We start from the raw sequence: 21,929 nt of genomic DNA, 5'->3' as shown, positions 1-21,929 counted from the left end.
CGTCGCCTCCCCGGCCCCGGGCGCCGCTGGAGCCGCGAGCCATAAAGACACGGACCGGGCCGCGGTGCGGCTAGAAGCCGGGAACGCCGGGGGCGGAGAGAGCGAACAGGGCAGCGCCTGCTGTAGAAACTGCGGCGGAGAGAGGCGTGGGAGCTCCAGGCAGAGACGCACCGGACAGAGCGAGCCAGCACCCCGCCATCATCCCGAAATAGCGAGAGGAGAAAGATGGCGGCGGGAAGTGAGTAAGCCCCTCCATGGTCCGTGCCCCGCACCACCGCGTCTGAAAAGCTGAGACAGACAGCTGCGACTCAGCATTAAGGTATCCGGCTGAGGCGGCGGGTCAGCACTTCTCATTCCCCGGAGGTGGATGCCTGCCAGGCCTTCGTGGGTAGTGGCCGCAGGGTCCAGGCGGGGATTGGGTGACAGTGGGGACCTGCCCGTGGCGTTGGTCGCCCGGCAGGGGGAGGCGAACTGTAGCCGTTTGCGGAGAACACCACTGAGGCGGAGGGCTGGCGTGGCAGGACTGCGGCAGAGGAGATAACTTCTTTGAAGCCTGCTGCAGCAGGTGTGTGGTCTCCTGGCTTTCCCTCTCCACGCATCAGGGAAACCTTAAGAGCCCCTCCCAGCTCTCCCGAGAATACTATAGCCAGCCCGAGGGAGTCAGAGGTGGTGCGGGACTGCCGCTCCCGCCAGGGCTGGCTGCTGAGGTCTCTTGCACCAGCTACGGGGGTGTGGCTACCGGAGGGCAAGCAAAATTTGCTGAGGATTCTCAGCACCAAGCTCTACAAGCTTAGGGTCTGAGGGAATGGCAATCTGGAGGAGTGAGCCCAGTCGTTCATGAAAACAGGGCTCCCGGGAGCAGCAGACCTGGCCTGTAGTCAGTATTGTGGTGAGAGGGGCCTGGCTAGAGGAAAAGTGGAAGTGTTTGGACACAAGAGGAGGCCCTAGGCACTCAGGATTGGAGACTCGCCCAGTCTGGGAGGAGCTGCTGCACAGTGATTGGTTCCCGCGTACTGACGGGAAAGACTTGACCTGGGGGGCACAGCGCCACCTACTGGAAGAGAAGTTAATCAAACTCTAAGAAGGCATTTATTAGTCTTTTTTATTGTTGTTGTTTTTTTTTTTTTTTCTGATTGGGGGTTTTTCTTTCATCTTCATTTTTCTACCTTGTTTTTTCTTTCTTTTCTTTTTTTCTTCTTTCTCTTCTAATCTCAATTTTAATTTTTTTAATTATTATTAATATTTTTTTAAATTTGTGTTCTTTTTTAGTTCCTATTTCTTTCTTCTTTTGTCTTTTCATTTTTCTTATCCCCCCTTCCTTGAATTCTACCTGCCTACTCTCATTCTCCTTAGTGACTTCTTCCCTTCCCTTCTAATACCTTTCCTCCCTAGCATCAAATAAATTTATAGGAATAAACAGTAAACCAGCAGTCAACCAGAACAAGAAGCAACATGAGCAGCTTCAAGAAGCAAGGAAGAAGAGGAGTACAAGCAATGCAGGTCAGCCTAAATATTCAGGAGGACCTAGAGTCATCAGAAAAATGGTCATATAAAGACCTCAAGGAACACCTTAGACAGATGGAATGGAACCTCAAAGAGGATACAAGACAGCAAATTCAAGCAGCGAAAGAACACATTGAGAATGAGTTACATAAACAGCTAAAAGAAGAAGTTAAGCATCTTTATAAGGAGATAGAGATTATAAAAAATAATCAAACAATAATTCTAGAAATGAAGGAAACGATAAACCAAATTAAAAACTCAATTGAGAGTATCACTAACAGAGTGGAACAAGTAGAAACCAGAACGTCAGATAATGAAGACAAAATATACCATCTTGAAAAGAGTCTAGCCAACTCAGAAAGGCTGGTAAAAAATCACGAGAAAATCATCCAAGAGTTATGCGATAACATAAAGAAACCAAACTTACGAGTCATCGGGATAGAGGAAGGTACAGAGATTCACACCAAGGGAATGAGAAACCTGCTGAATGAAATAATTACAGAAAACTTTCCAGAAATAAAAAAGGAAACAGATATACAAATTGAAGATGCATACAGGACACCGAGCACACAAAATCACAGTAGACCAACGCCAAGACACATTGTTATGAAGACATCCAATATACAGAACAAAGAGAAAATATTAAAAGCTACAAGAGAAAGGAGACAGATTACATTTAGGGGTAAACCAATACGGTTAAAAACGGATTTTTCATCACAGACACTGAAAGCAAGAAGGTCATGGAACAATGTATTTCAAACACTGAAAGAAAATGGATGCCAACAAAGAATTCTGTATCCAGCAAAATTAAGCTTCAGGTATGACAACGAAATAAAGATCTTTCATGATAAACAAAAGTTAAAAGAATTTGCAGCCAGAAAACCTGCATTGCAAAGCATTTTGAGCAAAACACTACACGAGGAAGAAATGAAAAACAATAACCAAAACCATCAGTGGGAAGTGCCTCAGTAAAGACAGAGGGCGAGGGGAAAGATAATCACGGAGAAACAAACTAAATATTTAAAAAAAAAAAAAAAGGATAAGCATTCAAACATGGATGGAAGTTCAAACCATATATCAATAGTAACTCTGAATGTTAACGGCCTAAACTCTCCAATAAAGCGACATAGGCTGGTATCATGGATTAAAAAGACAAATCCAACAATATGCTGCCTCCAGAAGACACATCTGATTGGAAAAGACATACACAGGCTGAAGGTGAAAGGATGGGAAAAAATATACCACGCACAGAGTTCTCGTAAGCAAGCAGGAGTGGCCATCCTCATATCGAATAAAATCGACTTCAAGACTAAGTTAATCAAAAGGGATAAAGAAGGTCATTATATACTGTTAAAAGGATCCATTCACCAACAAGACATAACAATTATCAATATTTATGCACCAAACAATGGTGCTGCGACATTCATAAAACAAACTCTCCTCAAGTTCAAGAATCAAATAGACCACAACACAATAATTATGGGTGACTTCACCACTCCTCTTTCACCGTTGGACAGATCCTCCAAACAAAAATTGAATAAAGAAACTATAGAACTCAATATCACAATCAACAACCTAGACTTAACTGACATATATAGAATATATCAACCATCATCAAATGGATATACCTTTTTCTCAGCAGCACCTGGATCCTTCTCAAAAATAGACCATATATTATGCCATAGGGCAACCCTCAGTAAATACAAAGGGGTGGAGATAATACCATGCATTTTATCTGATCATAATGGAATGAAACTGGAAACCAATGATAAAAGGAAGGAAGGAAAAATCCTACATCACATGGAAAATGAACAATATGTTACTGAATGATCAATGGGTTACAGAAGACATAAAGGAGGAAATTAAAAAATTCTTAGAGATAAATGAAAATACAGACACAACATATCGGAATCTATGGGACACAATGAAAGCAGTTTTAAGAGGAAAATTCATCGTCTGGTGGTCATCCCTCAAAAAAAGAAAAAACCAACAAATAAATGAGCTCACACTTCATCTCAAAGCCCTAGAAAAGGAAGAGCAAAACAACAGCAAATGTAGCAGAAGACTAGAAATAATTAAAATTAGAGCGGAAATCAATGAAATTGAAACAAAAGAAACTATTGAAAAAATTAACAAAACTAAAAGTTGGTTCTTCGAAAAAATAAATAAGATCGACAGACCTTTAGCCATGCTAACGAAGAGAAGAAGAGAGAGAACTCAAATTACTAACATACGGGATGAAAAAGGCAATATCACAACAGATGCTACAGAAATACAGAAGACAATTAGAAATTATTTTGAAAACCTATATTCCAACAAAATAGAAGATAGTGAAGACATCGATAAATTTCTTAAGTCATATGATTTGCCCAGACTGAGTCAGGAGGATACACACAATTTGAATAGACCAATATCAATGGATGAAATTGAAGAAGCCATCAAAAGACTACCAACCAACAAAAGCCCAGGACCGAATGGATATACAGCGGAGTTTTACAAAACCTTTAAAGAAGAATTAAAACCAATACTTTTCAAGTTATTTCAGGAAATAGAAAAAGAGGGAGCTCTTCCAAATTCATTCTATGAGGCCAACATCACCCTGATTCCGAAACCAGACAAAGACGCCTCAAAGAAAGTTAAAGGCATTCCCTCTAAAATCTGGAACAAGACAGGGATGCCCTCTATCACCACTTCTATTCAATATAGTTCTCGAAACACTGGCCAGAGCAATTAGACAGACGAAAGAAATTAAAGGCATAAAAATTGGAAAAGAAGAACTTAAATTATCACTATTTGCAGATGACATGATTCTATACCTAGAAGACCCAAAAGGGTCTACAAAGAAACTACTAGAACTAATAAATGAATTCAGCAAAGTGGCAGGATATAAAATCAACACGCATAAATCAAAGGCATTTCTGTATATCAGCGACAAAACTTCAGAAACGGAAATGAGGAAAAACACTCCATTCACGATATCCTCAAAAAAAATAAAATACTTGGGAATTAACCTAACAAAAGAGGTGAAAGATTTATATAATGAAAACTACAGAACCCTAAAGAGAGAAGTTGATGAAGATCTTAGAAGATGGAAAAACATACCCTGTTCATGGATAGGCAGAACTAACATCATCAAAATGGCGATATTACCAAAAGTTCTCTATAGGTTTAATGCAATGCCAATCAAAATCCCAATGGCATATCTTGTAGAAATTGACAAAGCAATCATGAAATTCATATGGAAAAATAAAAGACCCAGAATAGCAAAAACAATTCTAAGCAGGAAGTGTGAATCAGGTGGTATAGTGATACCAGATTTCAAACTATATTACAAAGCAATAGTGACAAAAACAGCATGGTACTGGTACCAAAACAGGCGGGTGGACCAATGGTATAGAATAGAGGACACAGAGACTAATCCACAAAGTTACAACTATCTTATATTTGATAAAGGGGCTAAAAGCATGCAATGGAGGAAGGATAGCATCTTCAACAAATGGTGTTGGGAAAACTGGAAATCCATATGCAACAAAATGAAACTGAACCCCTTTCTCTCGCCATGCACAAAAGTTAACTCAAAATGGATCAAGGAACTTGATATCAAACCAGAGACTCTGCGTCTGATAGAAGACAAAGTTGGATCCGATCTACAAATTGTGGGGTCGGGCTCCAAATTCCTCAATAGGACACCCATAGCACAAGAGTTAACAACAAGAATCAACAAATGGGACTTAATTAAACTTAAAAGTTTTTTCTCAGCAAGAGAAACAATAAGAGAGGTAAATAGGGAGCCTACATCCTGGGAACAAATCTTTACTCCTCACACTTCAGATAGAGCCCTAATATCCAGAGTATACAAAGAACTCAAAAAATTAAAAAATAAGATAACAAATAACCCAATCAACAAATGGGCCAAGGACCTGAACAGACACTTCTCAGAGGAGGATATACAATCAATCAATAAGTACATGAAAAAATGCTCACCATCTCTAGCAGTCAGAGAAATGCAAATCAAAACCACCCTAAGATACCATTTCACTCCAGTAAGATTGGCAGCCACTATGAAGTCAAACAACAACAAGTGCTGGAGAGGTTGTGGAGAAAAGGGTACACTTGTACATTGCTGGTGGGACTGCAAATTGGTGCGGCCAATTTGGAAAGCAGTTTGGAGATTCCTGGGAAAGATGGGAATGGAACCACCATTTGACCCTGCTATTGCCCTTCTTGGACTATTCCCTGAAGACCTTAAAAGAGCATGCTACAGGGATACTGCCACATCGATGTTCATAGCAGCACAATTCACAATTGCTAGACTGTGGAACCAACCCAGATGCCCCTCAGTAGATGAATGGATAAAAAAAATGTGGCATCTATACACAATGGAGTACTATGCAGCAATAAAAAAATGACAAAATCATAGAATTTGCAGGGAAATGGATGGCACTAGAGCAGATTATGCTTAGTGAAGCTAGCCAATCCCTAAAAAACAAATACCAAATGTCTTCTTTGATATAATGAGAGCAACTATGAACAGAGCAGGGAGGAAGAGTAGGAAGAAAAGATTAACATTAAACAGAGACATGAGATGGGAGGGAAAGGGTGAGAAAAGGGAAATTGCATGGAAATGAAGGGAGACCCTCATTGCTATACAAAATTACATACAAGAGGTTGTGAGGGAATGGGAAAATAAAAAAGGAGAGAAATGAATTACAGTAGATGGGGTAGAGAGAGAAGTTGGGAGGGGAGGGGAGGGGGGATAGTAGGGGATAGGAAAGGTAGCAGATTACAACAATGACCAATAGGACATTATGTAAAATTGTGGAAGTGTAACCGATGTGACTCTGCAATCTGCATTTGGGGTAAAATTGGGGGTTCATAACCCACTTCAGTCCAATGTATGAAGTATGTTATGTCAAGAGCTTTGTAATGTTGTGAACAACCAATAAAAAATAAAAATAAAAAATAAAAAAATAATAAAAAAATAAAAAAAATAAAGATCTAATCATGCAGGCTCTATAATCAACATCAAGGAAATCCTTCAAAATTCAACACATTCCCACCAGCCATTCAAGGGAAGATCTGTAGTGTGTGATGCAGTAGGAGTCTAAGCCGAGATGTTAAAACGGCAATAACAATACTGCACAGACTGAGAGTGAGTCTCTGGCAACGTGAAATAATTGAGGGCATAATTATCAGAACTGGGATTAAAAAAGAACAAATAAAAAATATTCAAAAAGGAAAAAAAAAAAAAAAAAAAGCTAAAAACCAAAAAAACAAATAACCCAATCAAAAAATGGGCCAAAGAACTGAACAAACAGTTCTCAGAAGAGGATGAACAATCAATCAACAAATATATGAAAAAATATTCAACATCCCTAACAATTAGAGTAGTTTTGATTTGCATTTCTCTAAGATTTCATCTCACTCCAGTCAGAATGGTGGCTATTAAGAACACAAACAACAAGTGTTGACGAGGAACTGGGGAAAAAGGCACACTTGTACATTGCTGGTGGACTGCAAATTGGTGCTCTCAATATGGAAAGCAGTATGCAGATTCCTTGGAAAATTGGGAATGAAACTACCATTTGACCTAGCTATCCCTCTCCTCAGTCTATACCCAAAGGACTTAAAAACAGCATACTACAGGGACATCAGTGTTTATAGAAGGACAGTTCACAATAGCTAAACTGTGGAACCAACGTAAATGCCCTTCAGCAGATGAATGGATAAAGAAAATGTGGTATATATACACAATGGAATATTACTCAGCAATAAAAGAGAAAAATATCATGCATTTGCAGGTAAATGAATGGAGTTACAGAAGATAATGCTAAGTGACATTAGCCAATCCCAAAAAAACCAAATGCCAAATGTTTTCTCTGATATAATGAGGCTGATTCATAATGGGGTTGGGAGGGGGAGCATGGGAGGATTAGATGAACTCTAGATAAGGCAAAGGGGAGGGAGAAGAAGCAGGGTATGTGGGTGGGAAAGATGGTGAAATGAGATGGACATCATTACCCCAAGTATATGTATGAAGACACGAACGGTGTGAATATACTTTGTATACAACCAGAGATATGAAAAATTGTTCTCTATATGTGTAATATGAACTATAATGCATTCTGTTGTGACATATAACAAATCAGAATTTTAAAAAGACAAAAAAATCATCAATTATAAAATATTTTCCAGAAGTTTAATAGCAATCTCAGAATTTACTTCAAAATTTTATAGCTTTTACCTTTGCTTCTCTTCAACTGCTTTGTCCAGGTGCTGAAAGATATCCTGAAAGAGGGTGCAGCTGGATCGACTATTAATGGTATATCCATATCCTCTTTTCCAATATTGTTTCAGATCATTTAGATATTCTAATACCTAAAAATAAAAATTTCAAATATTATGTCTAATACATTTTCACAAATGTTAGAGATTTTCTAATTTAATAATATTTCCCCAGAAACAGTTATATTATCATTCTGTACAAAATACAGTACAATCTTAGCATTTAGATTTTAATATCATGCATTAAAGAGTTAGCGCTGAAGGTATATGACACACAATAACTTTTGCTGCATCACAAATTTGAATCAGGAAAATGTCAAGGCTTGTGGGCCAAAACAAGTTAGTAAATCTTCAAATCTAATAATCCATCATCCATGACAGGTTAGGAGAGTGGATTAAGAATATACAGTTAGCTCCTCTTTCTTCTAAAATTACATTAAGATGATAGCAAAGACAGATACAGGGGGAAAAAAAGTACCTGGAAGAGTATTCATTATATAGCATAGAAAGACATTAACAGAAGATTAAGAAATTAACTTTGGGTGTATGTAGGGTATGTGTATTGAACTCAGTGTCTCACACATGCTAGGCAAGCATTCTACTGTTGTGGTATACTGCCAGCCCCTTTTAGTTTTTGAGACAGGGTCTTGCTAAGTTGCTCAGGCTAGCCTCAAACTGAACTTGCAGTCTCCTGCCTTAGCCTCTGGAGTTATTGGGGACTACAGGTATGTGCCACTATGCATGGCTGGATCAGAATTTTAAGCATTTAAAGATGATAAGCTTCTACAAAAACGAAGTACAGTCATAATAAGTTTAAGCCCAGGGGTAGGCCAGTGCCATATACCAAAACCAAAATATAATAAAGAGACAATTAATTCTAGAAGTTAGCAAAAGGGACAAAGTAAACATAAAGTTTAAAAAAAAGATTTAAAATAAGCCAGGTCCAATGGTACACACCCATAACCCCAGCTACTCAGGAAGCAAGTTTGAAGCCAACCTGGGCAACTTAGCAAGACAGTTGCACTAAAATACAAACTATGATGGGCTGAGGATGTAGCTCAGAATGATATTTAATAAAAGAGATTTAAAATCTCATTTGTACATTATTAAAACTTTATATAAAAACTAAAAATATAAATAGAAGATAATTTTTCTGACAAAGTATGTTACCCAAACTGAATCAGAAAAATATAAATATACAACATAACTACAGAGTCAACGGTCCAAACAGAAAATGAGTTTTTCAAATTTCAAGAGACAAATTTGCCAAACTTTGTAAATAATCCTGCAAGCCTGAATGACATGGACTTTTCTTGCTTCCTTTCTTTGTTTCCTTCTAGTATTGGGGATTGTACCTACGGCATTTTACCAATGAGCTACATCCCCGGCCCTTTTATTTTTTATTTGGAAACAGGGTCTTATTAACTTTTCCAGACTGGCCTCTGATTTGCAACCCTCCTGCCTTGACCTCCCAGGTCCCTGTGGTTACAGGCATGGACTACCCTGCACCACCATGCCCAGCCATGGATATCTTATAGAAAAATATTAGATACCAAAATTGACCTAGAAATGATAGACAATCTAGATACACTCATTACCTTAGAAGGTATGTACAAAGTTGCAAAATAGGCTATCCCCCAGAAAAACATGTGTCATTTCTTTCGTAAAGATTTGCCTGACAACCATTAAATCAACTTCCTTTTGTGCACCACTATATCTTATATATACTTCTATTATAAATGGCTTTATTTCACTCCTTCTGCCATTCTTTGAAGATAATGCTATCTTAATGTTAGTCATCTTCAGTTCCAAGCAAGTATCTGGCATAGAACAGGAATTCAAGAAATGTTGGCTAAAAGAAAGCACATATGGTCCAGCATTTCACAAGGTCCTAGACAATTTGTATAATTCTCAGAATTTCATAAGTACCTACTTATTTTTAATTTTAAAATATATTAATGGAGAATCTCAAACATATAAAAGTATATAATAGTAGTACAAGTAGTACCCAAGTGCACCCATCATCCAACTTCAACAATAATCGACATTTGACCAATCCTATTTCAGCTATGTTCCTGCCTCCACCACTGAATTCAAACAAATTTCAAAAACCATTTTATTTCATCTGTAAATACGTTAGTATGTAAACCTATTATTACACAGTGCAAGTGCTAAGCAGGGATAAATTATTTTATATTAAATTAATAAGAAAAGAAAAGAATCATAGGAAATTCCTAAATCAAAAGATAACTTCATATTTTTAAATAAAAATTTTAAATTTATTCTTACATATAAAAAGGAAACTCATTCAATTAATTTAATATACATGTATTTTGAGTTTTCAAGTCATGATTCTTTAAATAAGCCTTTTATTTACAGAGGGAAAAAGATACTTCCACAATGGAAAAATCTGCAGGCAATACTTTAATCAAATGATCAAACATATCATTATCAAAAATGTAACAGACCGACATTCCTTCTGATGTGCTGCACTGAAAAGATATATCACTTATGTGGAATTCTTGTCAAAAATGTTTAATCTGAATCTGACCTTAAAAAATCAGTCAGAAAATGAAGAGCAAAAGAGGGAAATGAGGTAAGCAGACAGGAATTGTAAGTGAATTACTGCCACCACCAGGTGGAACTCAGAACTCAATTTCCCATGAAAATTTCTATGTAAGAACAGTTAGGTCTTTGGAAAATCATTTGTTCTGAAGTTTGGCTTTCTATAAAAATAATAATTTGGATTATATACCCTTACAGTAGTAAAATTTGATGAAGGGTTGAATAGGTTTTAAACTGAGGAGCCCTAGAAATCAAATCATGAAAAAAATGTTTTCCCAAGTTTTATGAACTTTTTACAAGTGAAATGTATTTGAACGTTAATTTCTATTTATAAAGAAAATAGTCACAAGACAATTTATGTTCCCTAACTTTGCTTATTTTCAGAAAAGCTGCTTTAAGTAACAAAAAAAAAAAAAGCCCCATTAAACCATGAAGTAACTGCAAAAGTAATACTCACCTTTGCATCATCTATGTCAAAAATATCACACCAAGGAGATTTGACACCTCTAATTGCCAGGTCAAATGAACAGGTGAAAAAAGCTACCTGAATTAAATCTGGGGGGAAAACAGGTAAAATTTTATGAGTTATTAGTTTCTGCAATTTTTCAAAAGCTGAATATTGCTAGAATGCTATATGCAGCAAAATTGAAAAACTGGATATGTTTGGTTTGGAGAAGAGCCTAGTTTTTTTTTCCTTGGTTATCAAAGAATTAATACTTGCTCTGTGCAAGGGAAGGACTACAACTATCAGGAATAAATCACAAGGATGTGTACATTTCAGTCCAATAAAACCAAGAAACTTTCTGTAACTTTTTTCAGTTTTTAAAACTATTTATTAAGAGCATGTTTGCCTGGCAAATCCAACAAAAAGGTTAACCCAAAGACCTACTACATTAAACAGACTTTTATTTTGCTACTATTAGAGGGCTGGTAAAGGGAAACTAAAATTATAAAGATTTTAGTCCCCAACTTGAAAATTAGGAATAACAAGGTATATTTATTGAACAATTTTTTAGGGGGTTCTGGGAACAAGGGATTGAACTCAGGGGCACGAGGCTAATAAGCCACATCTCTAGCCCTATTTTGTATTTTCTTTAGAGAGAGGGTCTCACTGAGTTGCTTAGCACCTTGCTTTTGCTGAGGCTGGCTTTGAATTTGCAATCCTCCTGCCTCAGCCTCCCCAGTCACTGGGATTACAGGTTTGCACCACCACATCCAGCTTATTGAACGATTTTTTAAGCTACAGAATAGTGCCAGGCATTATAGGCACATGCCTATAATTCCAGCAACTCCACAGGCTGAGGCAGGAGGTTGGCCAAGTTCAAGGGCAGCCTTAGCAATTAGCAAAATCCTAACTCAAAATTTAAAAAATAAAAAGGGCTGGAGCTATAGTTCAGAGGTAGAACACCCCTAGGTTCAATTCTCAGTACTGGGGAGTGTGGGAACTATTCAATAATTCATAACTATTAGGAAAAGTCATATAAAGAAAGAAAGGTATAAAAGGAGAGAGAGGACTACAGAAAATAGGGGAAAAAGAGCAAAATGAAGGGGCAGAAGAAAGGTGAAAGAGAGTCCACAGAAGAACAAGGGAAAATTACACACTAAAGAGGGAGTGAAAAGTTGGTATTATAGCATCAGTTTTTCAAATTTAGCTGCTCAAGCAATTTCATAATAAGCTATCTGGGATTTTTATATTGCTAAATCACTGATAACATCACTTTCATATGTGTACACACGTGTGTATATGTATGTATGTATCAAAAAAAGGGATAAGGGAATGAGTGCTTGGGCTATGAAAAGGTAGCCTTTATCAGTAGGAATAAAAACATTGCTGCTCTCTAATCAAGAAGTAGCTGGCATCTAATCCTAGAGACAGAAAAAAGAAGTCAACTACAGGGATTACCTTTATTATTTCAATTTTTCTTTAAAATACTGTCTTTCCTCTTTCCCAAAGGAAAAATGGGATCAAATTTAATTGTTACATGCTTTCTGCAATAGTTCTGAGCTTACACAATTCCTGAGGTAGTATATAGTTGTAAAAAATAAATTTCAGTGGGAATATACCTAAAAGCCATTCAAAACTTCTGCTCATATAAAAGGAAGGGTTTATGGGGCTGGGGTTATGGCTCAGCAGTAGAGCACTTGCCTCACATGTGCAAGGCCCTGGGTTCGATCCTCAGCACCATATATAAATAAAGTTATTAAAAAAAATAAAGGGAAGGGTTTATAATCCCAATACCTAATATAATAGAGTGACTTTTAACTACTATTCATGTCTGATGAAAGGAACTGGCTCATTTAGACTTGAAACTATGAAAGTCAGCCCATATGTGTACCCTTTAACCAGAGAGAGGTGACCAAAAATACCTGTTTTTTTGTTTGTTTGTTTGTTTTGTTTTGTTCTGTTTTGTTCACCAAAAGTCTTTGAAGTACAGAGAAATGAAAACTACTGCTATTATATATCTAATTCTAACATGAATTATTCTGAGCAAAGTCATTCTAGGCTCTCTGGATCTCAACTTGCTCACCTACAAAACAATGAAGTTAAAACAAATGATCTTACTTGATGAGTTATGGCTAATTCATGTATTATGACCACTTCCAACTTCTTGGTCAATCTTTTGGAGCTTCAAAAATATTTCAGATGCATTAGAAATTTAAGTATTAAAAAATAAACAAGTAAATAGAATAGGAAAATAAACTAATCTTGAGTTTCAAGAATATTCTTAAGCAAAATATAATGATCAGATGCCATAATAAAGAGACAGATATGGCTTCACAAAAGATGTAAACTTAAGGTACCAAAAGCGAGCCTAAAAAATAGGCAACAAATTAAGAGAAAATATTAGCAACAATAAGCCAACGACTAATTCTTTGCTAGACAGAATTAAAAGGTTTGGTCAATACATCTCCAATATAGAAAGGATATCTATGACCAATAAGAAAAATGTAAAAATACTCAATAGCAAACAGACAATAGGGCTGGAGGTAAAGCTCAGTGGCAAAGTGTTTATCCAGCATGTGCCAAGCCCTGGGTTTGATCCTGAGTACCAAAATGAAGAGAGGGAAAGAAGGAGGGTGAGAGAGGGTGGAGAAGAGAAGGGGGAGAAAACAAGATTATGAAGAGGCAACTAAACATCTGGCTAATAAACATATAAAAAGATTTTGGATTTCAGAAGAAATTAAATAAATGTAAATTAAAGCTAGACATTATTTTTCACTAATCAAAGAGCCTAAGTTAAAATGATTAATAGTATTAAGTGCTAGATGAGATAGTAGAGCATTCTTACATATTGATACAAATTTTTCTACACCTTCAGAGAACAATTTGGAAGTATATTGTGTCAAATATTCATATTTGTTAACCCAGCAACGTCACCTGTTATTACTTTTCTTATAAACTCTCCAGTGTGAAATATAATCCTTATAAACCATAAGAATGCTCTCTGTAATATCACTAGATAGTTAAAAACTAGAAAAGTTTTCAATAGAAAAAATGGTTTCCTATATAAAAGAATTTAGACTGTACATTAGCTCCAGACTCTTTTATAGCAGTAAAATTTGATGGGTTGAGTAACTTTTAACCAGCATTGACCCAGAAATCAAACCATATATTATATAAAATAACATAATTTATAAAGGAATGAGACAGAACTATATGTACAGACAGATGTATTATTAAGTAAAAATAAATTACAGATAGTACATAAAGGACCATCCCTTTATGTTAAAAAAGTAGGTATTTGAATGGCAAAAATATTTATGGAGCAGTTACTATGCCAGGCACTGTGCTAAATGTCTTACATAAATTAATCTCAGATAATCCTTGCAATAATCCTTTGGGGAAAATATAATTCCTATATCCATTTTATACAGAAGGAAACTGTGGCATAGAGATATTAAGGAACTTGGCAAAACTCATAATTTACGGTTAGATTAAAATTCAAATACAAACGGTGCAATCCCAGGATCAACTACTATGCTTATAGTGCCTCTAAAATAAGTTGCTCTTGCTGGGCACAGCAGTACATGCCTATCATCCCAAAGAAGCCTGAGGCAAGAAGATTACAAGTCAGCCTCAGCAAATTAGTGAGGCCCTAAGCAATTTAGTGAGACCTTGTCTCAAAATAAAAATAAAAAGGGCTGAGATGTGGCTCAGTGGTTAATAAGCACACCAGGTTCAATCCCTAGTACCAAAAAAAAAAAAAAAAAAAAAAAAAAAAAAGTTGCTCTTGGTTATTCCATCAGGAAAACACAAATAATCCTTACCCATTCAGAGACTAAAAGTAGTTTTTAATGTACTTGGGGGGTAGGGGGTACACACAGTGCTGTGAATTAAACCCAAAGCCTTGCTCATGATAAGCGAGCACTCTACCACTGAGCTACATCCCTAGTCCTAAAAGTAGTTTTTAAAAACCTTCTACTACAGAATAATGACTAGAGACTAGTATACTTATATCATGGGGAATTCTGTGTATAAGTTTAAAATGTAGGACTAGGCTAAAGTTATAGCTCAGTGGTAGAACATTTGCTAGCATATTCAAGGCCCTGTGTTCAATCCCCAGCACTATAAATAAATAAATAAATAAAAATAGAAAGGATTAAAATTACATTTAAAAAACACAAAGTTGCATAAAATCAAATTTCAGACTCAAATGCACTTTGATACCATTCTAAAAGTTTAAAAATCCACAAAACAATATCCCAGTTATGTACAAAAACATATATACTGGCACAGGAGGATGATTAAGTGATGAATTGATGAGAATGTCTCTGGAGAGAAAACCAAGGTCCTTGGTGCTATTTAGAGCAACTAAGTGAAGCATAAAACTAAGTTTCGAGTGTACAGTATTCATTATGTCAGCCTTTATTCTTACCTACATGTTTTAATTATTTCCCAATAAGAACATTTTAAAGCTCCACAGGTGACCCCAACGTACAGCTGGTTTGCGGAAAGGAAAAAAAACTCAATTTCAAATAATAGTTTAGGCATCATCATTTTTTTAATCCTTATAAAGCATCTGGTCTCCAAAACAGACTTAACTGAAAAATAGTTTCACCCTTCCACATTTCCTACTTCCAATCTCTTGGAAGTTGATTCACAATATAATAAAATCTATAATCTTTGTGTGTGAATGTCCATGAACATATATGTATAAAAATTTATTTTTATAAAAAAAATTATTTTTGTCAACATCTGCTTTACAGATTACAAATTTATAAAAAACTGGAAAAAAATTTTATATTCTTAATTTTCCATTGCTTAGGTCACCATGTGCCCTGTTTTCCACTGGTTTTCCCAGAATAATTAATAATTGTATTATCTTTTACTCTCAAAAAGTGTCCCAGTTTGGATGATAAACTGCAGTCAGCCCTTACACTGAAATATCTTATGACAGACATGACTACTTATCTTTTCAACATCTCTATATATAAAAGCCTCAAAAAACATACCACTTCGCTTTTCACTTCCAAAAACTCTCATACATGTACTTTTGAACTGTTTCAAAACTAAAGAATTTATGAGTCTCTTTGAATAACTTTATGAAGCAAATTCAGAAAACAAAATTTTTTGTTTTTACAAGTAATGCTCAAGAGTTTAGGTTCTCAAAAAATTTCATAATACAAGCCGGGTATGGTGGTGCATGACTTCCCAGTGACTTGGGAAGCTAAAGCAGGAGAACTGCCAAGTTTGAGGCCAGTTACAGCAACTTAGCAAGGCCCACAGCAACTTAGCAAGACCCTGTCTCAAAACATAAAATTAAAAAAGGGTCCGAGGACTTGGTTCAGTGATTAAATACCCTTGGGTTCAATCCCTAGTACAAAAAAAAAAAAAAAAATCAGAATACAGAGAATTTTATACCTCAATTTACCTAATATTGGAAGAATATGAATCTAAATAGTAAACATGAGGTGTTTCTTAAATTGAGTGTAAATTCAGTTTGGGGCTTTAAAAGGAATAACACTGAATTTCCTAATTTTTTCATTTTCACAGTTCAAAATTATTTAAGCCACAGTTCAAATGAATGCAGCAGATATATTACCTGCATTTAAATTGTTTACCGGCACTTGCAAAACAGCTGCAACTTTTTTTAAAATGTTCTGCATTTCTGGTCCAGTTTTGAAGGCTTCTACATGATAAAGAGCTGTAGCATTCCTTTCTACTTCGGTTAAGAACTTCTTACAATGATCAAAGAACCTCATTAGTTTGTCATTTATGCTTGGAGGTCCACACTCCATATCTGAAAGAAAAAAAAAAGTTATATACATGTAAATTATTGACATAAATGATGGGTACCAGGGATTGAACCCAGGGGCACTTAACCTCTGAGCAACATCCCCAGCCCTTTTTATTTCAAGACAGGGTCTCACTAAGTTGCTTAGGGCCATGCTAAGTTGCTGAGGCTGGCTTTGAACTTGTGATCCTCCTGTCTCAGACTCCCGAGTAACTAGGATTATAGGTGTGCACCACTACAGTTGGCAATCAATGATACTTTTAAATTACTAAAAATTTTGCTTCAAGTGTGAAAAAGGAACATAATGACATTAATCTGCATATCTGAAATAACGTATCAGTCAAGAAAGACAAAGTATAAAATTTTATTACCCATTTATAATGATGGCAATTCTTAAAGAGAATATGCTAGAAATACTAAAATACAATCAACACCCAAAATAAAATGTGTTGAAGCAATACTACACACAATGAAATAAAGGTAACCAAAATGAATGTTTTCTCATAGACAAAAAAATAATTAGGCAAGAAAATCATAAGAAGTGCAAAACTGTGTTATGAAAGTTCTGTTTCTGTCAGGCACAGAAAACTTCAGAAAGCAAACTAAAAACCAGCAGTCTCTAGGTACAAGGTGAGAGAGAATTTAACAGATTAGACCTGTTTCTCCACTCAACCAAAATCTAAATAGATTGTTTTATTTTCTTAATTAATTTTCCTAACCCTGTGTTACTTTACAAAAGATTCTACTTTAGACAAAAACTACTGACAGCAGCACAAAGTTTGAAGTCTACTGGGCTTTATTGTGCTAAGTGCTTCTGATTTGGTTTATCTTTTAACTGAAGATCCTAGGTAACTCCAATTAACAGTATGCTATTCCCCCAACTTGGCAAACATGTACTGGATAAGCATTCATAACATTGCTTCAACTATTGGGGTGTCTTTTAAGTTTTTCAACCATATTCAAAACATCTCAATTATCATTCCTCCAATAACACCATGAAAATAACACCAGGTATTATTTCTGTACACAAAATATAAGAAATTCAAATACAGTTATACCATTGTTTTAGATACACAACGCAAAAATATACATATATGTGAAGGCATAGTCCCTGCAATAGATCATTTCTCCCACTTTAGTTGTTAATTGGATTATAGTTCTTAAGAAAGTATCTTCAGGAGCCAGTATATGTCATCCTAGTGACTCAAAAGGCTGAGGGAGGAGGATCACAAGTACGCTGGCTTCGGCATCTTAGGGAGACCTTGTCTCAAAATAAAATAAAAAGAGCTAGAGATGGATATTGCTCAGTGGAAGTAGAGTGTCCCTCAGTTCAGTCCCCACTACCAAAACCCAAAAAAGACCGACTTCACTAGGAAAATAAGAGAACTTTGTCATCTTTTCTGTGCCCTCAAAATATGATTTCTCATGTAGGTCTGGATGGTTCACCCTTGTTATTATCTAATTACTCCTGCTCTTTAAACAGAAACAAATGCATTGTTCTATTTCTATAAAAACACAAAATCTAATTCAGTGGTCTCCCTCAAAAGCCCAGATTTACACAACAGGCAAAACAATTGTCTGTGTAGGATAATGAAGTGGCTAGGGAAAGGATTTAATCTCTGAGACTGAAAAATGGTGAGAGGGGGGTTTATCCTGAACTACTCTGATCCCTGGCTTTTCCCCCAGAGGCAAATGACAATCTTCTCAATGCAATCTGAGTGCCATCATTCATGCCAGGAGGTCCAGTATATGTTGTGCTACATTAAAATTCAGCTAATTTAGGCAACCTACAGGGAACTTTCACCCAAACTAATAGGAAAAACCTAGTTACAGTTTAAAAGCACGACTCAGTAAGTAACAAGTTAGTTTACTGAGTTACCCACAAAGCAATAACATGATACACAATTAGGGGAAAAATCCCTTGCAGACTGCTGAACTGCTATGGAAGAAATGATAAACCAGTTTAGTTTTGTTTTTTAAATTTGGGCTGTAAAGCTAAATGAAGTTCCTCATTTCAATTCTTACCTTAAAACCTAGAAGTAGTTATTAACAATTGTTCATCTCTCTGTCACAAATATGTTATGTTTTTATTCTCATCAGATATTATAAGATAAAAGGAAGCTGTATAGTGTAATACTTTAAAAAGCAAGTTAGGAGCCAGGTGCAGGTGCCCATGCCTGCAATCGCTGCTGCAACTGGGAAGGCAAAAGGATTTTAAATTCAAAGTTAGCCTCAACAGCTTAGCAAAACCTTGTCTCAAACTAAAAAAAAAAAAAAAAAAAAAAAAAAAGAGCTGGGGATGTGGCTCAGCAGTTAAGTACCCTTGGGTTCAATGTGGGGGTACCATCAGCTTCAGAGAAAAGTTGTGAAGATTAAGTAAAACAAATGTGAGACATGTGTGGTATATATGAAGCATTGGGTGTTTGCTACAATATAACTGACTATAAAAACATTTTGATGGGAAAAGTATCATTCTGGAAAAACAGAAGACCTGGACTCCAGGCCTGACTAGTCCTCAAATTAGAGGACAATCTTGGGCTTAACTTCTTTGCCTGATAAATAAAAAGATACCACTATTTCATTTCTCAAATTTTGAAAAAGTATGAAATCAATTGGTAGGTAAGGTATTGCTTTTGACAATGAACCTCAACTACAATAAGGGAACTCTATAACAGTAAATACAAGAACCAAACAAAAGGAAAAAGCAGGGCATAAATAAGGCTTGTTAACAGCTTCCTAAATCAGGTGTTAAGTCTAGACCAGACACCTGAAAAAGGTGATGAGTAAAAACCCCAACTTGTATTACAAGCAATGCCTGAGGAAGAAGGTTCTAAATATCATTTTTAAAGAGTGTTTTCAACCATAAAACTAACTGCCAAGGAGGTAAGAAGGGACAGGCTGGCACTCAAAAGTGGTTAATTCAAAAAAAGGGAGACCAAAAATTTGGGGAAAGATCATTTCCTTTCCTGCTCTGGATCCCAGAGTCTACTACAGCGTTCGGCACGTAAAAGGTGCTAAAATTCATATCTGATGAATGAATAAATAAATAAATGTACACATGAAAGGAGAGATAATCAAGTTCACAACATCCTGTACCCAGAGAAAGCACAGCCCGAAGGGTAGAAGTTAGGATACAGAGCAAAGTGAGATGAGACTGGGGGTGGGGAAGTCCAGGGAAGATTCGGGAACGCGGCAGAGCATCTGCCCCGCGGCGCGCGGTCACCTGAGACGTCGGGCGGGGACAACCCAGGATGGTAGTGCTCCCACAGCCCGCGCAAGAAGGCGGCGCCGCTGTCCACGCAGCGGTGCTTGGAGCTGGTGATCAGTCGCAGGCGGCTGTAGTTCTCCCGGCTGAAGAGAGCTGGGAAGAGGGAGGCCAGACGCAGCGCCAGCTGTCGCATGTCCTGCCGCCCCTTCTCCACCAGCTGCCCATCCATCCAGTCCGCGTACCACAGCGGCCAGTCAGCCAGCGCGGCGCCCAGGCCGCGATGGCTGGCATTGCCCGGCCTATCATCCCCGGGCCCGCGGGCCTGCAGCAGCCCGTGCAGCTGCCTCAGCTTGCGGATCTGCTTGGCCGTGGGGTAGCGGGTGCCATGGCGGATGAGGGCCACCAGCTGCACCGGGGTGCAGCTCCCCTCCAGCAGCTCTGGGTCCCGCTGCGGCGCCTCGGGATCCGACAGTAGTCCGGGGTTGACATCTTCGTAGCGAGTCTTGGTGCCGAAGTAGGGGCTGAGCGCCGAAGCCACCTGGTCCTTCGGCTCTTGGAGAGAGCAGCGCGCGAGCGACGAAAGCAGCGCCGCAGCCAGGGCCGCGGTGGGCGCTACGGAGGCCCTGAGGAGGCGGCAGGGACCACAAAGCATGGTGCCAAGCGGCCCGCGGAAGGCAAAACACCCGCAGCTGACCCCCCGATTTCCGGCTCCGGCGAGCGGGCGGGGGCGGGCCCGGAGAGCTCTTCCGGCCTGGGCGGCTCTGGTTGCGCTGCAGTAACTCCGGCTGTGGCGACTGGTACTGAGCGCTTCGCCCCCGGAGAGATGCCGACCTGTGGCGCAGGTGGAGCTGCCCTGGGAAGACTGGGGCACCTGTGGCTTATGTGGAGCCGGCGAGGGCTGACCCGGGGCGTGGGCGAGCTTCCTCTTAGTCTGTGGCTCCGGGACTGTCTTCAAAGGCTTCCCGGCTCTTGGGTTTTCTGTGATGCGAATGAAGCCCAAACCAAGCGTTAGTCTCCAATGCTGCCATCTTTTAATAGGTGACTCTGTCTCACCATCCTCACCCCATTCTACTGTGTTTTTCCACTCTGAAACAGAGGTATAAAATACACTTGATTATGCAAATATCTGGTCCTTCCTGCAGGTTGCTTCTTGGAGACCAAAGTTTTTCTCCCTTTAGAGTTCGAAAATAAGTTGGATAGAACACAGGGCTTAGAAAGGGGCTTAGTTCTTAAGAAATTTCAGTCCTGAATCTTTTCTATTATTTTGACCTGAACTAGCAGAGCGAACACAGCACCCAAAAAATTCTGCACTTGTTGATCCCCAAAGCAGAGAGACAACAATCATGTTAATTTGGGTCATTGAGTCATGGCCCATAAGATTTACCTCGTTATTAAGTGTGAGCTCATCTGCTGTGTGAAGCAAACATGATATTTACCACCACTCCACATCCATCCTCACTTCCCATGTGGTTACATACTCAAATCAACTGCTGATTTTAGTAGGTTATTGCTCTCAAGTTTTTACACAAAAATCATAAATTTAATCAATAACTTGGTTTCTCCACCTGAACCTCAGGATACATGTCAGTTGGGAAAAAAATGAGTATTAAGTCACATGGTGATAAAAACTCAAAAAAAAATTGTATCATGTTTCCATAATTGTAGTTTTCCCTTCAAAGATACTACTATATTGTTCTTGGTAAGCCAATCACCATCTACTTACTGGTTTCAGAAAGGTGTCTCTCTAAATGTTAACCTGGAAGAAAATGGATAAAATAAAGAATAGATTCCAATTTGAATGCTGAAATTTTTAAGGCATTCTGTGTAAGAAACCATGTTTACGGAAACGAGTGTGCTTTTTGATATGCTATTTTGTACACTGTCAATGCCTGAATATTCTTGGTCAGTAAAATTTTCACAGAACTTTGCTCAATTTAGTATTTAGTGAACATCCACCTCTTTCTTATAGATTGCCTAATGTTTACTCTGTATAAGCAGTGGTACCTGATATTTCTAAGTTTATTCTACAAGCATTTGTGATAAGCACATTTCACTATATTTTGTTTAATGTAGATGCTTGATAATGATCACCTTTCATGCCCAACCCCTTGAGCCCTTAGGATTTAATAGGT

General features: G+C 37.8%; 1 protein-coding gene across 2 annotated transcripts in view; it reads right to left on the bottom strand.

Moving 5' to 3' along the window:
- The window catches only part of MINPP1 (multiple inositol-polyphosphate phosphatase 1), a 45,685-nt gene extending 24,884 nt beyond the window's left edge, over nt 1-20,801 (bottom strand). The window contains exons 1-4 of one of the 2 annotated variants that reach the window (XM_081266898.1): nt 19,813-20,767; nt 16,398-16,595; nt 10,811-10,908; nt 7,748-7,881 (exon numbers count right to left, since the gene is read on the bottom strand). In XM_081266898.1, coding sequence (XP_081123024.1) covers nt 7,748-7,881; nt 10,811-10,908; nt 16,398-16,595; nt 19,813-20,449 — 1,067 coding nt within the window. In that variant the 5' untranslated portion in view covers nt 20,450-20,767. Of the gene's footprint in view, nt 1-7,747; nt 7,882-10,810; nt 10,909-16,397; nt 16,596-19,812 lie in introns of both variants that reach the window. The other variant, XM_081266899.1, reaches the window with a different exon arrangement.
- Nucleotides 20,802-21,929: the final 1,128 nt, after the last annotated feature.

Source organism: Spermophilus citellus (assembly GCF_964194105.1).
Source record: "Spermophilus citellus genome assembly, chromosome: 15".
Classification (NCBI taxonomy): Eukaryota; Metazoa; Chordata; class Mammalia; order Rodentia; family Sciuridae; genus Spermophilus; species Spermophilus citellus.
The sequence above is the reverse complement of the archived record's forward strand: the minus strand, read 5'-3'. Positions and strand labels throughout refer to the sequence as shown.